General features: G+C 38.3%; 1 protein-coding gene across 2 annotated transcripts in view; it reads left to right on the forward strand.

Moving 5' to 3' along the window:
* LOC131044886 (rhodanese-like domain-containing protein 6) overlaps nt 1–12,253 on the forward strand; it is a 115,923-nt gene extending 103,670 nt beyond the window's left edge. For both annotated transcript variants that reach the window (XM_057978360.2, XM_057978361.2), the window contains exons 8-9: nt 10,753–10,989; nt 11,119–12,253. In XM_057978360.2, the coding sequence (XP_057834343.2) occupies nt 10,753–10,989; nt 11,119–12,030 (1,149 nt within the window). In that variant the 3' untranslated portion in view covers nt 12,031–12,253. The remainder of the gene's footprint in view (nt 1–10,752; nt 10,990–11,118) is intronic.
* Nucleotides 12,254–17,511: the final 5,258 nt, after the last annotated feature.

Consider the following 17,511-nt stretch of genomic DNA (forward strand, 5'->3'; position numbering starts at 1 on the left):
TATTAAATGCCAATTTAATTAATTTTTTCAAATATTTCGAAGTTGATGATTTTGGCATTTCATACGATTTGGAGGATATTAACGCCCAAGTAGAAAATAGTGAATGCCAATAACTTCGCTCTGGTCCCTTGGAGAGGGACAGGAGCGCCTTTTCACTTTTCTCCTCAATCCTTCATTTTTTTAATTGCCAATTCACGTTGTGGGGCTAGCAATGATCCCTTTCGTCCCTTCAGTGCATGTTCAACTCGTTTTTTGCAAGGCAAAATTGATGTTCTAGAGATTTTCGCCCTGGTCCTTCAGTGAGGGACAGGAGCGCCTTTTGCATTTGGCCTAGGATCATCAAGTTTTTGGAGTCAAACCTTTGTTCATCATGATTTAGAAGACCTTTCCAATCTTGCTCAACTTTGCCTTAGCATAATCTCGGAGGGAAATTGTTGATTTTATAAAAATCGCCCTGGTCCTTTGGAGAGGGACAGGAGCGCCTTTTGCATCCATTGCGCAAATTCTTGATCATATCAACCTCGAATTACTTTCTAGACGTAGAACATCACTCCCCACTCCATCTTGAGTCCTGGCAACAAGAAATAGCATTTCAAAATGTTAGGCAATTAGGCATTTTGAAGATTTCGCTCTGGTCCCTTGGTGAGGGACAGGAGCGCTCTAGCCAATTTTCATTGAATTTTATGGTCCTTGCAACTCCATTCTTCTTTGAAGCACTTTAAATATCATTCCAAACTTGTGCCTTGGCCTGGACTCGTCCCAATTTGGAGAGGAAGGCTGGCTAATGTGTTTTTCGCTCTGGTCCCTTGGAGAGGGACAGGAGCGATTTTGCAACTATGAGCTCACTTGTGCTTTGCTAGCCTTCGAAATTATCTTGAATGGACCAATTACACCACCTTTCATTCATTTCGAATGCGAAACTTGCCTTACCTTTGCAAGAATTTTGCCTTGTGAGAAAATCGCTCTGGTTCCTTGGTGAGGGACAGGAGCGCCTATTATCTTTTGGGTTGATTTTCTCCTTCGTGGCCCACTTAAGTTATATTCAACGGGCAGAACACACTTCCCTTGGCCTGTTCAAATCGTAAAATCACTTGAATCTTGCAAGGGTAATGCATATTTGGAATTCAAGCTCCGGTCCTTCAGTGAGGGACAGGAGCGAATTTTGTCCTCTAGGCCAAATCTTTTCACTTTTCATCTCGAAATTCCTTTGCTAGGGAAGATATCACCTTACTTCATGCTATGAATAAAAGTTAATGTCCAAAAAAGGTCTAAAATTGTGCATATAAAGAAAATCGCTCTGGTCCTTCAGTGAGGGACAGGAGCGCTTTTACCTTTCTAGACAAAAACTCCATCATTTCATTGTCTTTGATCAAGTCTGGATGCTCTATAATGTTCATTTCGTCCTCCACCATGCCTTTGATGTTCCAATTTGACCAAACAAGGTCAGGAATGACTCAAATAAGCCTTTTCGCTCTGGATCCTTGGTGAGGGACAGGAGCGCTTTGCCTTGATCCCTTGGAGAGGGACAGGGGCGAAATTCGCTTTGGATCCTCAGTGAAGGACAGGAGCGAAATTTGACTTTTTGAACTCTCTATCAGGATAATTTATATGGAATATAACATTTAAGTATATACTTCAAGTTATATTCCATATATACTTTCAGGATGTTTGAGAGTGGTTTCAGACCTCCAGGAGTTATATTGCAAAATCTAGTTTTTTGAGGTTTTTCAGTTTCCAGACTTAGTCAAATTTCAGGATCAGGACATTCCAGACTTAGCCAAATTTCAGCCAAATTTCAGGATCAGGACATCACTCAAGCCGGACTTGCTATCCTATTGATCTCCTCGACAGCACTCAAAATGCAAAGGCTAACTAACAAAACCCTAAAAGACCAAAAAAACAAACCCTAAAAAGAAAAAAACAGGGGTCCCCATTTGCAATGGGGCGATGTGTGAAAACGTCACAACAAAACCCTAATTAGGGTTTTCCCTAAAAGATTCTCCACTCAAGATGCAACAAGGTGGGAATCTCCAATTAATAACCCATCATGCCCATATATACAATTAATTCAAAAGTACCCAAAATAGCATCCATTGCGCATCAAAATGCACCACCTCTTTCAAATTCGCCCAACATGCATTGAATATTCATCCATGCAAAAATCACCCCATTATGTCATAAATGCTCCATCATTTCCACATGCGGCAGCTGCATGCAAAAAGAATTTGCCATAAATTCAACATGCAATGACCGGGTCGCCATTTGGTCAAATATTCTGGCAATGAATGCACCACCATATTGCCATGCATTCAATAGATCCTCACCATGCAAGTGGACCTTGCTGTCGTATATCTGCTACTGCACATCTCAAATTGTTGGAGAGAAAATTTGATTCAGGTTGAATTTTCTTGAAGTCTCTTCAACTTTCCTTGCTTGAAGAAGATTTTTCATCAATTCTGCACATTTCCTATTTTTTAGGAAAATTTCCAAATTAGGGTTCCACGGTCTAGGAGAGAAAATTCTCCTACGAATCCAAATCTGTAAAATTTTTGAAATTCGGATGTGATTTGATGCTCGAGAATGGATTTTTAAAAACTTTTCCTGTGGGAAATTTCTTGTTCAGTTCATCCCTGATTCCTTCCTTGCCAAGAAATTGTTTTTCCACCTTCAATTCATCCCAGCGTGGAATTCATGTTGTGAAGGAATTCTCCTTTGAAAATAAATTTGTTCCTTACCCCGAGGAAGGAAATTCTTCACGCCTTAGCCAATTTTCATGATTTCCAAGAACTATGTCCTGAAGGAAGAAATTTCAAACACTTAGTCAATTTTTTACCTTTCCTGGAATTCTGTCTTGAAGGAAGGAATTTCCGACACTTAGCCAAATTTTCACCTTTCTTGGAATTTCTTCTTCTTGGGCGCAATTCTTCCCCGAGGAAGGAATTTTTGTGCTCTTTGAATTCATCATGTTTGCAGGGAGCTTTTTGACCAATTTTCACATCTCCTATTTTTTAGGAAATTTCCTAAAATTTAGGACCCGGGTCCAGGAGAGAGAGAATTCTCCCACAAGTCCAATCTACAAAAATTTCCGGATCCTGATAAGATTTGGTGTCTAAAAATGGAAATTTCAAAAAATTTATCGAGGGGATTTCTGCTTTTCATTCTTCCTTGACCCTTGGATTTTCATGCCTTAGACAATTTCTCTTCATTCTTTGACTTGAATGTGGAATCTAGCTTGGTGAAGGAGTTTCACTATTTCCATGCCTCAGAAAATTTCTCTTCATTCTTTGACTTGAATGTGGAATCCAACTTGGTGAAGGAATTTCATTATTTCCATGCCTCGGAAAATTTCTCTTCAACTTCTTGACTGGGCATGGAATTTTGACCTTGATGGAGGAAATCTCATCTTGAAGCATTCATCCTTGATCCCTGGACTTAGGCAACTGCCTTTGGACTTGGGCAATGATTCCACATTGGTAAGGAATTTTGTGATTTTGAAGTTTTCCATGACCATCAATTTTTGGCGCCCTGGTACCTTCCTTAGGTGCAATTCTCCCTAAGGCAAGGAATTCTTAACTTCAACATTTTTCCATGCATCATCGACTTTGGCGCCCTTCCATGTCTTAGGGCCGAATTTTGCTAGGAAGAAGGAATTTCATCACATTGAAGGTTTTCCAGGATAACACCTCTTTGGCGCCCTCATCATGGCTTGGGCGCTAATCTCCTTTAGGCGTGGAATTCTAAACTTTCTCCATTCTTCTTGAGCACTCCACTTTGGCGCCCTCCCTTGGAGTAGGGCGAAATTTTCACTAAGTGGTGAAATTTACAATTTTCCATGGTTTCCATGTCAACTTCACTTTGGCGCCCTTGGTGAAGTATGGGCGTTAAAACCACCTAGGCAAGGATTTTCACATTCTCCACGTTCTCCATGGACTCCTTTGTTTGGCGCCCTTGGCCAAACTTGGGCACTGAATTGACTTGGGAAAGGATTTTCATGATTTTTCCTCATTCTCTTCATCAGGATATATATTGTCTTTTTCCTTTCTTATACTTTAAGTTATATTTCATATATATTGTCAAGATGTTTGAGAGTGGTTTCAAGTCCCTAGGAATCATAATGCAAATTCTGGATTTTGGAAGATCCTTCAAATTTTCAGACTTAGTCAAATTTCAGGCCATTTTCGGATCATGATGACATTGGTGGATTGATGTGAATTTCCAGACATATGATTTTGCATGCTTTCTTCTTCTGGAATAGGAGTTCCATACTTAACCATTTTTTTTGATCCAACTTGTCTGCCTTTTGACTCTTTTGGATTTAGAAATGGTCTTCAGGAACGTTTAGTCTTCAACATCTTCAGAGATATTCAACTTTCAGTGTTTTCCTGTGAAGATTCTGCCAAAAATAGATTTTCCCAAATAATAAGTGTTTCAAAATGTTAGGGTTTGGACAAAATAGGTCAGGAAAGCACTTACTAAAAATAGAAATTACTAAAAATAGTAAGTTTGATTTTGGCAAAATTAGACCAATCCGGGAGGCAGTGAAACTTACTAAACATAGTAAGTGCTCAGAATTTGCTTAAAGTTTACTGGGAGGTTCCTTGAAGGGTCCCGATTCCAATTCTAAGTTTAGTTTTTCCAAAACCCTAAAAGAAACACCCTAAAATCTAGGACTGAAGGCAGAAACCCTAAAATTAACAAAATGAGTCCTAGACTTCATCAAATTCACCCAAACGAAAAGCAAACTTGACTAGTATGAGCCCCAAACACTCGCAAACTTAGAGAGAGACTGCTACGAAAAGATTCCAAAAATGCAAGCCAAAAGATCGGGAGGGCCTAAAAAGTAGGGGTTCCCCATTTGCAATGGGTTGATGTGTGTAAACGTCACAACACTGGGAATCCTTCATTCAAGGCATTAGTGGAAGAGACCCTTGTATGTCAGTCCAGGAGTGTAGGGAAGTACATGCACTTGACTTCTGTACATGCAAGCAACCTAGCCATACCCACAAAAGGCAACCCTGAGAAGGGTGGATTGACTGACCTTCCAAAGTCAGAGTATGCAGACATGACATAAGCCATTGCAACAAGCATGTCCCCGTACCTCCCTTGATGGAAATCCTGCCAAAAACATTAAATGCACTACTGTGGCTCCACAAAAGAAGGTGCTCCACAAAAGAAGGTGCACAAGTCACAAAAGTCGTTAGACCATTTAAAGCTTTGAGTGTCGATCACGCCATCCGGAAGTGTTGCAAGCCGAAAGTAGTTTGGAAGACTTTGGAGACCTGGGTCACCGAAGTTGGGAAGACTTAGCAACTTGGGAACTTCGGGATTCCGGAGTTCCGGGGTAGAAGAACTAGGAACTTGGGAACTTGGGGGTTTCGGAGTTCCGGGGTAGAAGAACTAGGAACTTGAGAACCTGGGGGTTCCAGAGTTCTGGGGTTGAAGACTTAGGAACATGGGAACTTGGTGTTCCGAGGTTGAAGAGCTAGGAACTTGGGAACTTGGGGGTTCCGAAGTTCCGAGGTTGAAGAGCTAGGAACTTGGGAAGTTGGGGGTTCCGAAGTTTAGGGGTTGAAGACTTAGAAACTTAAGAACTTGGGGGTTTCGGAGTTCTGGGGTTGAAGAACTAGGAACATGGGAACCTGGGGGTTTCGGAGTTCCGGGGTAGAAGAACTAGGAACTTGGGAACCTTGGGGTTTCGGAGTTCCGGGGTTGAAGACTTAGGAACTTGGGGGTTCCGGGGTAGAAGAACTAGGAACTTGGGAACCTGGGGGTTCCGGAGTTCCGGGGTTGAAGACTTAGGAACTTGAGAACTTGGGGGTGTCGGAGTTCCGGGGTTGAAGACTTAGGAACTTCCTTCTGACAAGACAACACTTCACACTTCATAATTCCATTGCTTTTCTCCTTGATCAACTGGGGTAGCGCTGGTCCATGGAACATATCTCTGATCGGTTCTCACTGATGGACCAAGCGTGTCATAAAATGACAACAGTCACCTTTATTAATGATTTTTCACGCAAGTGTTGGATTTACTTTCTTAAGTCTAAAGAGTCTGATGAAGTTCTGTCTAGATTTAAAGAGTTCAAAGCTCTAGTTGAAAATCTATCTAGCAAGAAAATAAAAATTCTTAGATCTGATAATGGAGGAGAATATGTTTTTGGTGTTTTTCATAACTTTGGGATTAAGGGGGAGTTCTATGTCCCTTATAATCCTCAACAAAATGGTGTGGCTGAAAGAAAGAATAGGACAATTGTTGAAGCAACAAAGGCTATGATTCATGACCAAAGTCTTCAAACATTTCTTTGGGCCGAGGCTTGCAGGACAACAATTCACATTCAAAATCGTAGTCCTCATCAGATTCTAAACAATTTGACTCCAGAAGAAGCTTTTTCAGGTGTCAAACTAGATGTAAGTTATTTTAGAATCTTTGGATGTTTTGTTTATATTCATGTTCCGAAAGAGATAAGATCTAAATTAGAACCTTCAGGCAAGAAAGGCATCTTTGTTGGTTATAGTGAATCTTCAAAAGCATATAGAATCTACATTCCAGGACAAAAATAGATTGAGATCAGCAGGGATGTTTCTTTTGATGATGTAGCTTGCATGAAATCCAAAGAATCTAACATAGAATCTAATAAAGAAGTTTTTGAGCATCCTCAAGATATATATTCAGTTGATCCAAATCCATCTCCAGACATTCAGACGGAGTTCACAGATTTAGAAGATCCTGCTGATTCAGCTGATCCAATTGATCTAGTTGACTCTATAGTTGCATTAGCAGGTCCCAGTATTAGTTTAGCTAATAAGAAAAGACCTTTGTGGGCTAGACACACTATGGAAGATGCTGAAAAATATGCAGCCCCTTGTGGTACCTTCAGAGAAAGTAAAAGACCTCACAAGTTTGCTGGCTATGTATCTTTGATGAGTCATATCTTAATTTGAGCCTTCAGGTGTTGAAGAGGTCTTTGATGAGTCATATCTTAGCATCCGAGCCTTCAGGTGTTGAAGAGGCTTTTAATCAGCAAGTGTGAAAGGATGCCATGATAGAGGAATATCAATCTATAATAAAAAATGATGTATGGGACATTGTTCCAAGGCCTAAAAACAAATCAGTGGTTTCTTCTAAGTGGCTGTTGAAAATCAAACATGCAACTGATGGGAGTATAGAAAAGTACAAGGCCAGATTTGTAGCTAGAGGTTTTTCCCAAAAGGAAGGCATAGATTTCGAAGAAACCTTTGCACCTGTAGCATGTTACACTTCTATCAGGACTATCATAGCTGTTGCAGTTGTTAAGGGTTGGAAACTTCATCAAATGGATGTGAAAACAACCTTCTTGAATGGTAAAATTGAAGAGGAGGTTTACATTGAGCAACCAGAGGGCTTTATTATTCACAATAGAAACTGTCATGTATGCAGGCTGAAAAAGGCCTTATATGGTCTTAAACAAGCCCCTCGTGCTTGGTATGAAAGGATAGACCACTATCTTTTGAGCTTGGGTTTTCTAAAGAATGACGCTTATCCAAACTTATACTTCAAGGTATGTGATGATAAGGTGCTGATTTTAGTACTACATGTTGATGATTTATTCCTCACTGATAATGATGATTTCATTGACAAATGTAAGAAGGATTTAGCTTCAGAATTTGAAATGAAAAATCTTGGTTTGTTACATTATTTCCTTGGACTTGAGGTATGGCAAAGACCAAATGAAATCATATTGAGTCAAGGTAAATATGCAGTTGATATTTTGAAAAGATTTGACATGTTAGAGTGTAAGTCTATGGTGACTCCTATGGAAGTAAATCTGAAGAAATTACATGATGATGTAGCTACTTCAGATTTAGTTGAGCCTACGATATATAGAGTTAGACAATTAATTGGCTCTTTAATGTACTTGGTTAACACAAGGCCTGATATATGCTATGCAGTTAATACCTTGAGTCAGTTCATGTGTGAACCAAGGCATATTCACCTTGTGGCAGCCAAACATATATTGAGATATGTATGTGGTACAATTGGACTTGGCTTAAAATTTTCTTCGTGTGTAGAGTTGAACTTGCAGGGGTTTTCTGATTCAGATTGGGCAGGCTGTGTGCCTGACAGAAAAAGCACTTCAGGTTGCTATTTTAGCCTAGGTTCAGCTATGATTTCTTGGTGCAGCAGGAAACAATCTTTTGTTGCGCAAAGTACAGCTGAAGCAAAATATGTTGCAGCTTGTGTGGCTGCAAGAGAAGCTGTGTGGCTTTGGAAATTACTTGCAGACTTGCTTGGTCAGCCTTTGGAACCTACTGTGATTATGTGTGATAATCAAAGCTGTGTGAAACTTTTAGTTAATCCAGTATTTCCTGATAGAAGCAAACATGTGGAAATTAAATATCATTACTTGAGAGACATGGTTCAGCGAAAAGCAGTTGAACTCAAGTACATTTTTACAGAGGAGCAGACTGCAAACATTCTCACCAAGCCACTTCTTAGAGTGAAGTTCTGTTACTTTCGAGAAAAGCTTGGTATGATGGAGAATGATGCTCTTGCTAAGAGAGAGTCTCAGCTTTAGTGATACATTGCCTGTGTTTAATGAGTTCTTTGCGAGAGAAGTTCGAGGTGAAATCCATTGTTTAATGAGTTTTTCTTTGTGAGAGAAGTTTGATGTGAAATCCATTGTTTAATGAGTTCTTCTCTGTGAGAGAAGTTCGAGGTGAAATCCCCTAGTTAATGAGTTCTTCTCTGCGAGAGAAGTTCGAGGTGAAATCCCTTGATTAATGAGTTCTTCTTTGCAAGAGAAGTTCGAGGTGAAATCCCTTGATTAATGAGTTCTTCGAGTAGCTGTGGTGGAAGTCATGTGTATGACTTTATGATTTTTATTTTTTGGTTTTATTCATCCACTAGGAGTAGCTATGATGAATATTGTTATACTAAGATAACAACTTTATTGAATAAAATCTGTGATGGTTTTTTTGTTGACATCTTCTGAGTTGCAGTTATGTGTACTCATCATATGTTGACATAATGAAGATCTCTCTTTTGCTAAGAGGGAGTGTTGAAGATATAGCTGCGATAGAGATCATCAATGCAATGTTCCTTATTTATTTCTTTTGGTATTGGTTCATTAGCTTCCGTTCTTTTCTTGCCCTGTTTGCATTGGTGGCTGTCGGTGACTCTTCATGTTGCTGCGGCTGTCGGTGAAGGTGATGTGGCTGTTGGTGCAGATGTAACTGTCCGTGCCTTTCCCTCTCCTTCGTGTGCCTCTTCACTAGAAATCCCGATATGTTATACTTATCATTCTTCCTTGTCACGTTCTCTCTTCTTCGGCAGTTTTGATAGATTCATGATCGGCTTCTCTCATTCATCAAAATAGTGTGATTGTGTCTGTCAGATCAAAGATATTATGCGTTCCTTCTGCATTCAGAGTTTTCAGTCATATGAAGGTTTTTAGATTGTATGTGAGATGTATCATCTGAGTTCATTCTTATGATTGATTTGTAGAGAATCAAACTCATATTATTGTGATTGATAGTAATCTGAGACTATCATCAGTTGTATTCTTTTTCTGAGATATAATCAAGTTCATTTTTGAGTGGGCTGGGGTTTTCACCCTCAGGTGGAGGGTTTTCCCAGGATAAGGGCTTGTGTATTTGTGTTTCATTCTTTAATTTCTGTTCTCAGTTTCTCTTTATTCTGGTTCAAATTTTAACACCGATAAGTAGTCACCTCTTGTCCCTTCCTCATGTCATTTATTTTCTACAGGTCTGTCCAGTGATACCATAGATTGTGAGAGAGACTTTTGGATGAATTCCTTAGATACAGCATGTATTCACTTGCCTAACCTATGGCAGACCTAATTTATTGAGGTTGTTTGCTTTACCTTTTTCCATCTAGTTAGAAAGTTAAAAACACCAACAGGATATTGATGTAGTGGAACCAAGATAGACAGATGAAGATGAGATCCAGCCAGGATTAGTTGGAATTTTACCAGATGAACCACATGATTCATACTTGAACAGAGCTAGTAATAATGATGAGGTATTGGCATTTATCACATGGAAGAAAATGAGTTTGAGGAGAATTGATGCTTCATGTATACTGTTTAGCATTATGACATCTTGCTGCATACAAACATTAATCTCATTGACTATATAATAGTATATCAGACTCTTTTGTTATTCTTATTGATGTTCAACTTTTATGAATATAACTTGTGGCCACAGAATCTGGATGAAAAATGAATTATAACCAAATGATTTATGTGAAATCATATGATTTCAAATCATTTATTTTTTATTTTTTATTTTTGAAGTTTCATGCATCATGGCTGTCTACAAACTGTTGTCATGAAAAATATGTAAGTGATTTATTTTTATTTTTTTGTGGGAGAAAATTTAATAAATAAATATAATTTAAATGTGATATGTGTGTCATCTGTAGAAATAAGCTTCCATCCTAGAAATTACTCTCACTGTTTCCTGCTGTCTGTCCCAGAAACTTCCTGTTACAAGGCATTCTAGCATCTGTTGGTTTATAAACAGATTGATCAGACACATAAAAAACTATTGGCATTATTGTTAAGATACCTGAAGTGAATGAATAAATTAGTTACTCATTTTCTCATAATTTCGACATTTTGGGTTTTGTTGTATTTCAAGAGTTTTTTGGATTGATTTGAAGATAACGCCAATATAGTTGCATTTTGGATTGATTTGAAGTTTACACCAATAGTTGTTGATGGAAGATATTAATTGGAGTCATGATTGATGCAGGAGCTGAGTACTTTGAATAAGGAGAATCGAACTTACCTATGTGAGCTTTGTTGCAAAAATGGTCCTAATATGTCAAAGCATTGTGGAGAAAGTAATGCAAACATTTTAAATGGCAGATCCAGAATTGAAGAAGTTGAGTTTGTTACCATGATGGAACATGACTCTGTTGAATTAGCTCATGGATTGGAGCAGAGTGTTGAACCATGTAGGCCAGACGAATTTATTGGAGGCAGGATGGTAAGGTATCCTTTCTAGGACTACATCTTAATAAAAATTTGAGATATCTAAGGACTAGTTCTGACATTTTTTTGGGTATATTATGGCACTCTTCCATGAAAGTCCTATATAATTTCTATTGTATTTCAGGGTGCACCTGTCATAAAGGGCCCATCCACAAGAAAATTGAAGATTCTTTGCTTGCATGGGTTTCGCCAGAATGCATCTAGTCTGAAGGGAAGGTTGGCATCATTTGGAAAGAAATTGAAGCACCTTGCTGATTTTGTATTTGTTGATGCACCTCATGAGGTGCCTTTTATTTACCAGACTTTCAGAAACCAAACAAGCAATGGCAGAGATAATGATGAAACACTTGAGGGCAGCACTAATTCAGTTAATTACTCTCAAACTAAACTTTCATTGCCACAGAACTGTAAGAAAAAGTTTGCGTGGCTGGTGGTACCAAACTGCTATAATACCAACTTTGCTTCTTGTCCTGCAAATATGACATTTGAGTCAAGAACGAGTGCACAGGAACTTTTGGAACAGGATACTAGTAAATCAGAGGAGATGAAGTGGATTGAAGCCACCTCACCATTTGACCCTTTGCAGTATCAACAACAATCAGCAGGATGGCCAGAAACAGTATCACATCTTCAAAACATATTTGCTGATATGGGTCCTTTTGATGGAGTTTTAGGATTTTCTCAAGGAGCTTCGGTCGCAGCTACTCTTTGCACTCAATTGCAGAATAATCCAGGCATCTATGATGATATAGACTTCAAATTTGTGATATTATGTTCGGGATTTCCATCACCTGCTGAAACTTTTCAGCAGTTTATATCAAACCCAGGCTTTTTACCCATAGATTGTCCTTCCCTTCATATTTTTGGTGGTAATGCTGCGCTTGACAGACAGATAATGTCTGACACAAGTATGCAACTAGCCTCTCTCTTCAGGTCTGACTGTCGTGTTGTTGTAAAACATTCTTCAGGGCACATTGTCCCTGCCCAGTCCCCTTATATTGACAGAATTAAAGAATTTCTCACTCAATTCCTTTGATATTTTGGCATAGGCACTCATAACACATTGACAGAGTCTTGCTGAAAATCATATGAGATGTTTATGCCTGTTAGAATGAAGTCTTTTTACATCCTTTGGCTAACAGCGTGTTTGTTCCTGTGTGACTCTGGTTAATTCTGTTGATCCAAGTAAATTATTGTCAAAATCAACTGATGTGATTCACTCAAAAATGTATTTATAAATGGAGGGTCTTCATGCACAATATAGTTGAGTGGATTAGAAATTGAATGGTTTCTTGAACAAAATATGTACGCTTAGCTATTTTAGCATATTAATGAGGATCCTTAGTGTATTCTTTTAGGTTTGTGGTACATTAGCAGGTTATTGATGTCTCTACCTCTCTCTCTCCCTCCATCTCTACAATTGCCATTTTGTTGTGGATTTTATCCTTAACTATTGGTTTTCTTTAGAGAAGGGATTCCCATAAAACATTAATATGTTGTCTTCTTTAGCTTGATTTATATGTTGATTGGAGCAGGTTTTTGATGTCTCTATCTCTCTCTCTCCCTTCATCTCTACCACTGCCATTTTGTTGTGGATCTTTATCCTTAACTATTGGTTTTATTTAGAAAAGGGATTCCCATAAAACATATGTTATCTTCTTTAGCTTGATTTATATGTTGATGGAAATTGTTATCCTTGTTATTCACTATCCTTAATACTGTGTCTTACCATCTTCTATCTCTTTGTTTCGATATATCTTCCGTGTCATTTCTTTCTGTCTCTCTCAAATCGTCTTGATAAGTGATCTGCTTGATGGTTCTTTAATTTCAATTGTCGTCATCTTTTTGTCTTTTGCTTAATAATGTTCGGTTATTCAGCTTTTCATGGTATGTCAAAAATAATAAAAAAAGATCAAGATCCTCTGTTTGTATTGTTGCTACCATCAATTTATTTATTTATGTTCTATAGACTCGAGAAGGAAGCCAACAGCATCAATTTGTTTGGGGTTGGGGGTTGCGTATATACGGTCACCAATATGTAAAGAATTGTAATGGATTAAAAAAACGGTTATTTATAAATATTATGTAGTTTAATGGTCGAAGTAAATTTTGGGCAATAAAAATAGGATAATTATTTATTATTTTATTATATGAATTGAGGTGTAAAATTGTTATTGATTGTTTAATCATTGAATTAAATGGACAAAAATCAAATTAAAAATGAAATAATCATTTAAACACCTATAGCTTTTATTTGTAAATACACTTTCAATTGTGAAAATTTTGGGTTACCCTATTCATGGGGTTGATTGGGTTGATCCAACTGCAAAAGTTAGAGCTGAAATAAGGTGAACTCTCCTTGATGAAGGTTGGGTAAAAACCAATTTTGATTGTGCTGCTCGAGGTAATCCCGAGTCATTGGGGTGTGATGTGTAGTTAAGAATGAGCATGGAAATATTTTGGAGGCGAAGGCCATAAAGTTGAAGGTAGGGATTGACAACAAGGTGAAATTCCAAGCATCCTAGCTTGTGTTGAGAATATGTAGGAGAAGGTAAGGACTGACAATGAGGCCGAATTCCAAGCAGCTTGGCTTGTGTTGAGAATATGTAGGAGATTGAATCAAAAATAAAATCCATCTTGAGGGAGATTCCTTAATCATTGTGAATGTAATATGTCAAATTCACCCCAAATTGGAAATTAAACTAGTTTTTATTTCTTATTTGGAACCTGTTGGATGGCTTTGATGATTTCCGAATCACATACGTTTACAAGGAGGGGAACGTTGTAAAGAACAACTTGTTGAAGAGCACAATCGAAATGGTGGAGGATTGGGGCACTTGTTAGATATTTGGCATGTTTTGGAATAAGGTTTGGAGGGGATCGAACGATTGGAGGAGGTAACATTAATGTTTTTCTCAAGTGAAATTCATTTTATTATTTACAAAGGTGACAAAATTGCCGATATATTAATGGGAGCCCCCTACATTAATGGAATTGCAGAGCTTGGTGAGCAGTTGTCGAGATAGAGGCCACATAGATATTAAATATTTTTTGTGGATTAAATCTATGTCGTGTAAAATCAATGTTACATCATGTGATATCAATTTAATGAGTGAATAATCTAAAGTTTGTGGGATTGAGTTCACTAATTATAGATTGTTGGAATTGAATGTCATGCCTATCTTTGATATTTGTTGATCTGTAAGGATTGACATTCTCGAAAATGCTTTAAGAAGACTGTTGGATTGCAAGGACCATGTTCACCTTAGTCAATCCCTTTTATTATAGTGGCTTTACAATCATCGAAGAATCAAAGATAAAAATCTCAAGCATGCAAGTGTTCTAGATAGATTTGTTGTCAGTCTAGGTTCCTTTTAGTAATTTGAAAATAAGGGTTTCTAGAATGATTTTTTATTATAGAAGCAGCAAAATAGGGACGTTGAAGTATTTCTAGAATGTTTTTCATTGTAATGTATATATTTTTAAATATGAAATAAATTTCTTGTGAATTAATGTACATCGAATGCCTTCAAATGTCAAGACAACAATTTTGAATTTGATTTTTTTTTGAATTTTGGAGGTTAATTTTGCATGGTGTAGGAGCAAACCTGCACATCATAGAATTGATCCAAGACAAGGAGGCATAGGTATCGAGTTGTGCAACATGTATGGGAATCTATGAAATATGGATGCAATGAAAAGCTAATGATGGGGTATGTTTAGGGAGAAGCGTGAATAGGGATATGTTAAGGTCAAATGTATAATGTGTAAACGAGGGTTGCTAAATGGTTGGGCAATGAACCTAACTTTGCACAAGCACATCATTTGTTGATATGTAATTGTATTAAGCCATTCTATCAATTGGGAATTAATGTGTATACCAATTTCACCATTGCATTTTGCCTCCACTCTTGGGGGCATGTGAATCTTAAATGAATATGTATTTCAAAGTATATTAGAACTCACAAACAAGCAAGTAAAGTAAATATTTAGATAGAACAATATGGGACCCATATAAAGTAATGGACACATGTCAATCTCTGTGTGTGCTCTTGTTCCTTGGCATGCACACTTCACAAGGACCTACAAAACAAATAAAATATATACAATGAATAGCTTTTGTCACTCAAGTAAAAATAAACATAACTACAAAATAATTTATTGTTTATGCAAATGCAAGACTAGGGTTAGAAAATTTCTCGTACAAAAAGTATTGTCGTAATACTCTATCTAGTGTGGCGGTGGTAGGATGGTATTGCATATCAAGCATTGCTATATCATGTGGTCAAGATCCATTGAGACATAATAACAAGTCTCTATATAAGCACATGTCTACAACCTCAACATAAGAGTGCTAGTGGTTCTTATGGTTGGGGATAGGCCTTGGACTCAATCGTTGGATTATGAGGGCCTCCCTTTTTGCTATCGAAGGTGCTTCTCAATTGGTCACCTTGCTTCTAACTATTCTCTCTCTCGTCGCAAAGGTGCTGCTACTTGGTGGAAGGATGCTACAGAAGACCACTTGACGATTAATGCTTCAGATTCTGTTTTGGTTGATTCATCTCATGATGAGGTGCCCCTTACTGCCGATGAAGCCCTGGTTGATGTTACTGTTGTGGTAGACCCTTCCCCCTTGGTTCCTACACCTGTTGCTCCTGCTCCTCACCTTCAGTCTGCTCCTAGCGTTTGTTCTCTTGTTGTTGCTCCGCGACAACAACCTGTTGCCGCTCTGTAACAACAGTCTGGCAGTGTCTTTGCAGGCTCTTCCCCGCTTGATTCTTCTTTGAAAGTTCCTAATGATAGTGTTGCCTGGACAGTTGTTTGTCGTAGGCGGAAAGGAAAATCTAACCCCCTTTCCAAAGCCTCCCCTGGTCAAGTTTCGGGTTTTTCTCCCCTCTTGATTTGGGTTGGGTTGTTGATGGTTTGATAGGTTGGTTTGGCCTGTCTGACTTTGTTCTTTTGGGGTTTGCACCCCTGCTTGGTCTTTTTAATTTTGAGCCTTTGACTTTGTAAAGGGTCAACACCCTAGTTAACACTGTTTTTTTAATAAAAAACATAAGAGTGCTAGTGATTGATACAAAGCTCCTTTAATTGGTTGCAACCAACAAATGCAAAGAATTGAAGGAGAGGAAAAACAAAATATAAAAGTAAATGTAATCATCAACATGTAAGAATAACAATCACACAAATTAATGAATGCCATAAATGCATCATCTTACAAACAAGTAAGACATCTTGAAGGATACTTGTGAAAAGCATATGGATTATAGATAATTGCCAAGGACTATAAAATTTCCCCGAAATAGAAAAATTCGTAGGATAAGGTACCCTTGAATTATGACATAAAATTGTGTGGGTACTTTTATCACAAGGAATGCATATAACATCAATGTGGCTCCAAGCACATGAGTGCACCATAGTATATTGTTAGGGTTTCAAGCAGATCCGAGGCAAATATGAACTAACAATTATATGCAGATTTAAATACAAAAGATAAAGAAATAAAAACAGGACATAGATAACACAGATATTTAACGTGGTTCACCCAGAATGGGTTACGTCCACCATACACAGCTGTCCAATCTTTCTTATTATCCAGCAAAAACAGTACATCAACCTTACAATGCCTTAAGCATCCCAGCCGCTTATAACATGCGTTTTTAGGGCAACAAACAAAGTCGGCCTTTTTTAGGGTTTTATTACAATGTCGGTTTTCATCAACAAAAAACGGCAACATTTTTTTTTCTCGGGGGCTGCCGCCCCCGAACCCCTGCCCGGGGCCCGGCCCGACCCCGAACCCCAGCGAGGATACGTGCTGAGTGTACAGTACTTTGTTGATTAGTCGCCACATTTCAACAATCTCCCACTTGGAGACTGATCAGGCTCCACACCGAACAATCTCCCACTTGGAGACTGATACTACACGACACCACTGTACATGCAACATTCGCTGGATAAAACACTAGGACTTGACTGGTATAAATTCCACAATTATTAATCAAGAAGACCAACAGCAACTAATGAAGAAATCAGCTTCTCCTGTGGAACTGCCTTTGTGAACATATCGGTAGGATTCTCACTTGTGTGAATCTTCTCAAGCCGTAACTGACCCTCCTCCAAAATAGTCCGGATGAAGTGGTACCTGAGCTGAATGTGCTTTGTCCTTGAATGAAAAGCAGAGTTCTTCGCAAGATGAATGGCACTCTGGCTATCAGTATACAATGGGCTATCCTCTTGTGTCTGACCCAATTCCTTCAGAAAACATTGCAACCAAATCATCTCTTTGCTGGCTTCTGTAGCAGCAACATACTCAGCTTCAGTGGTTGAAAGTGCAACAACCTTTTGCAGCCTAGAAATCCAACTGACTGCAGTTCCCCCTATAGTAAAAACATACCCTGTAGTACTCCTCCGTGAATCAATATCACCCACCAGATCAGAGTCAACAAATCCACTTAGAGTAGCATTAGATCCTTTGAAACATAATGCTTCGTAGTAGTTCCTTTCAAATACCGAAGAA

Source organism: Cryptomeria japonica, chromosome 1 (assembly GCF_030272615.1).
Source record: "Cryptomeria japonica chromosome 1, Sugi_1.0, whole genome shotgun sequence".
NCBI lineage: Eukaryota > Viridiplantae > Streptophyta > Pinopsida > Cupressales > Cupressaceae > Cryptomeria > Cryptomeria japonica.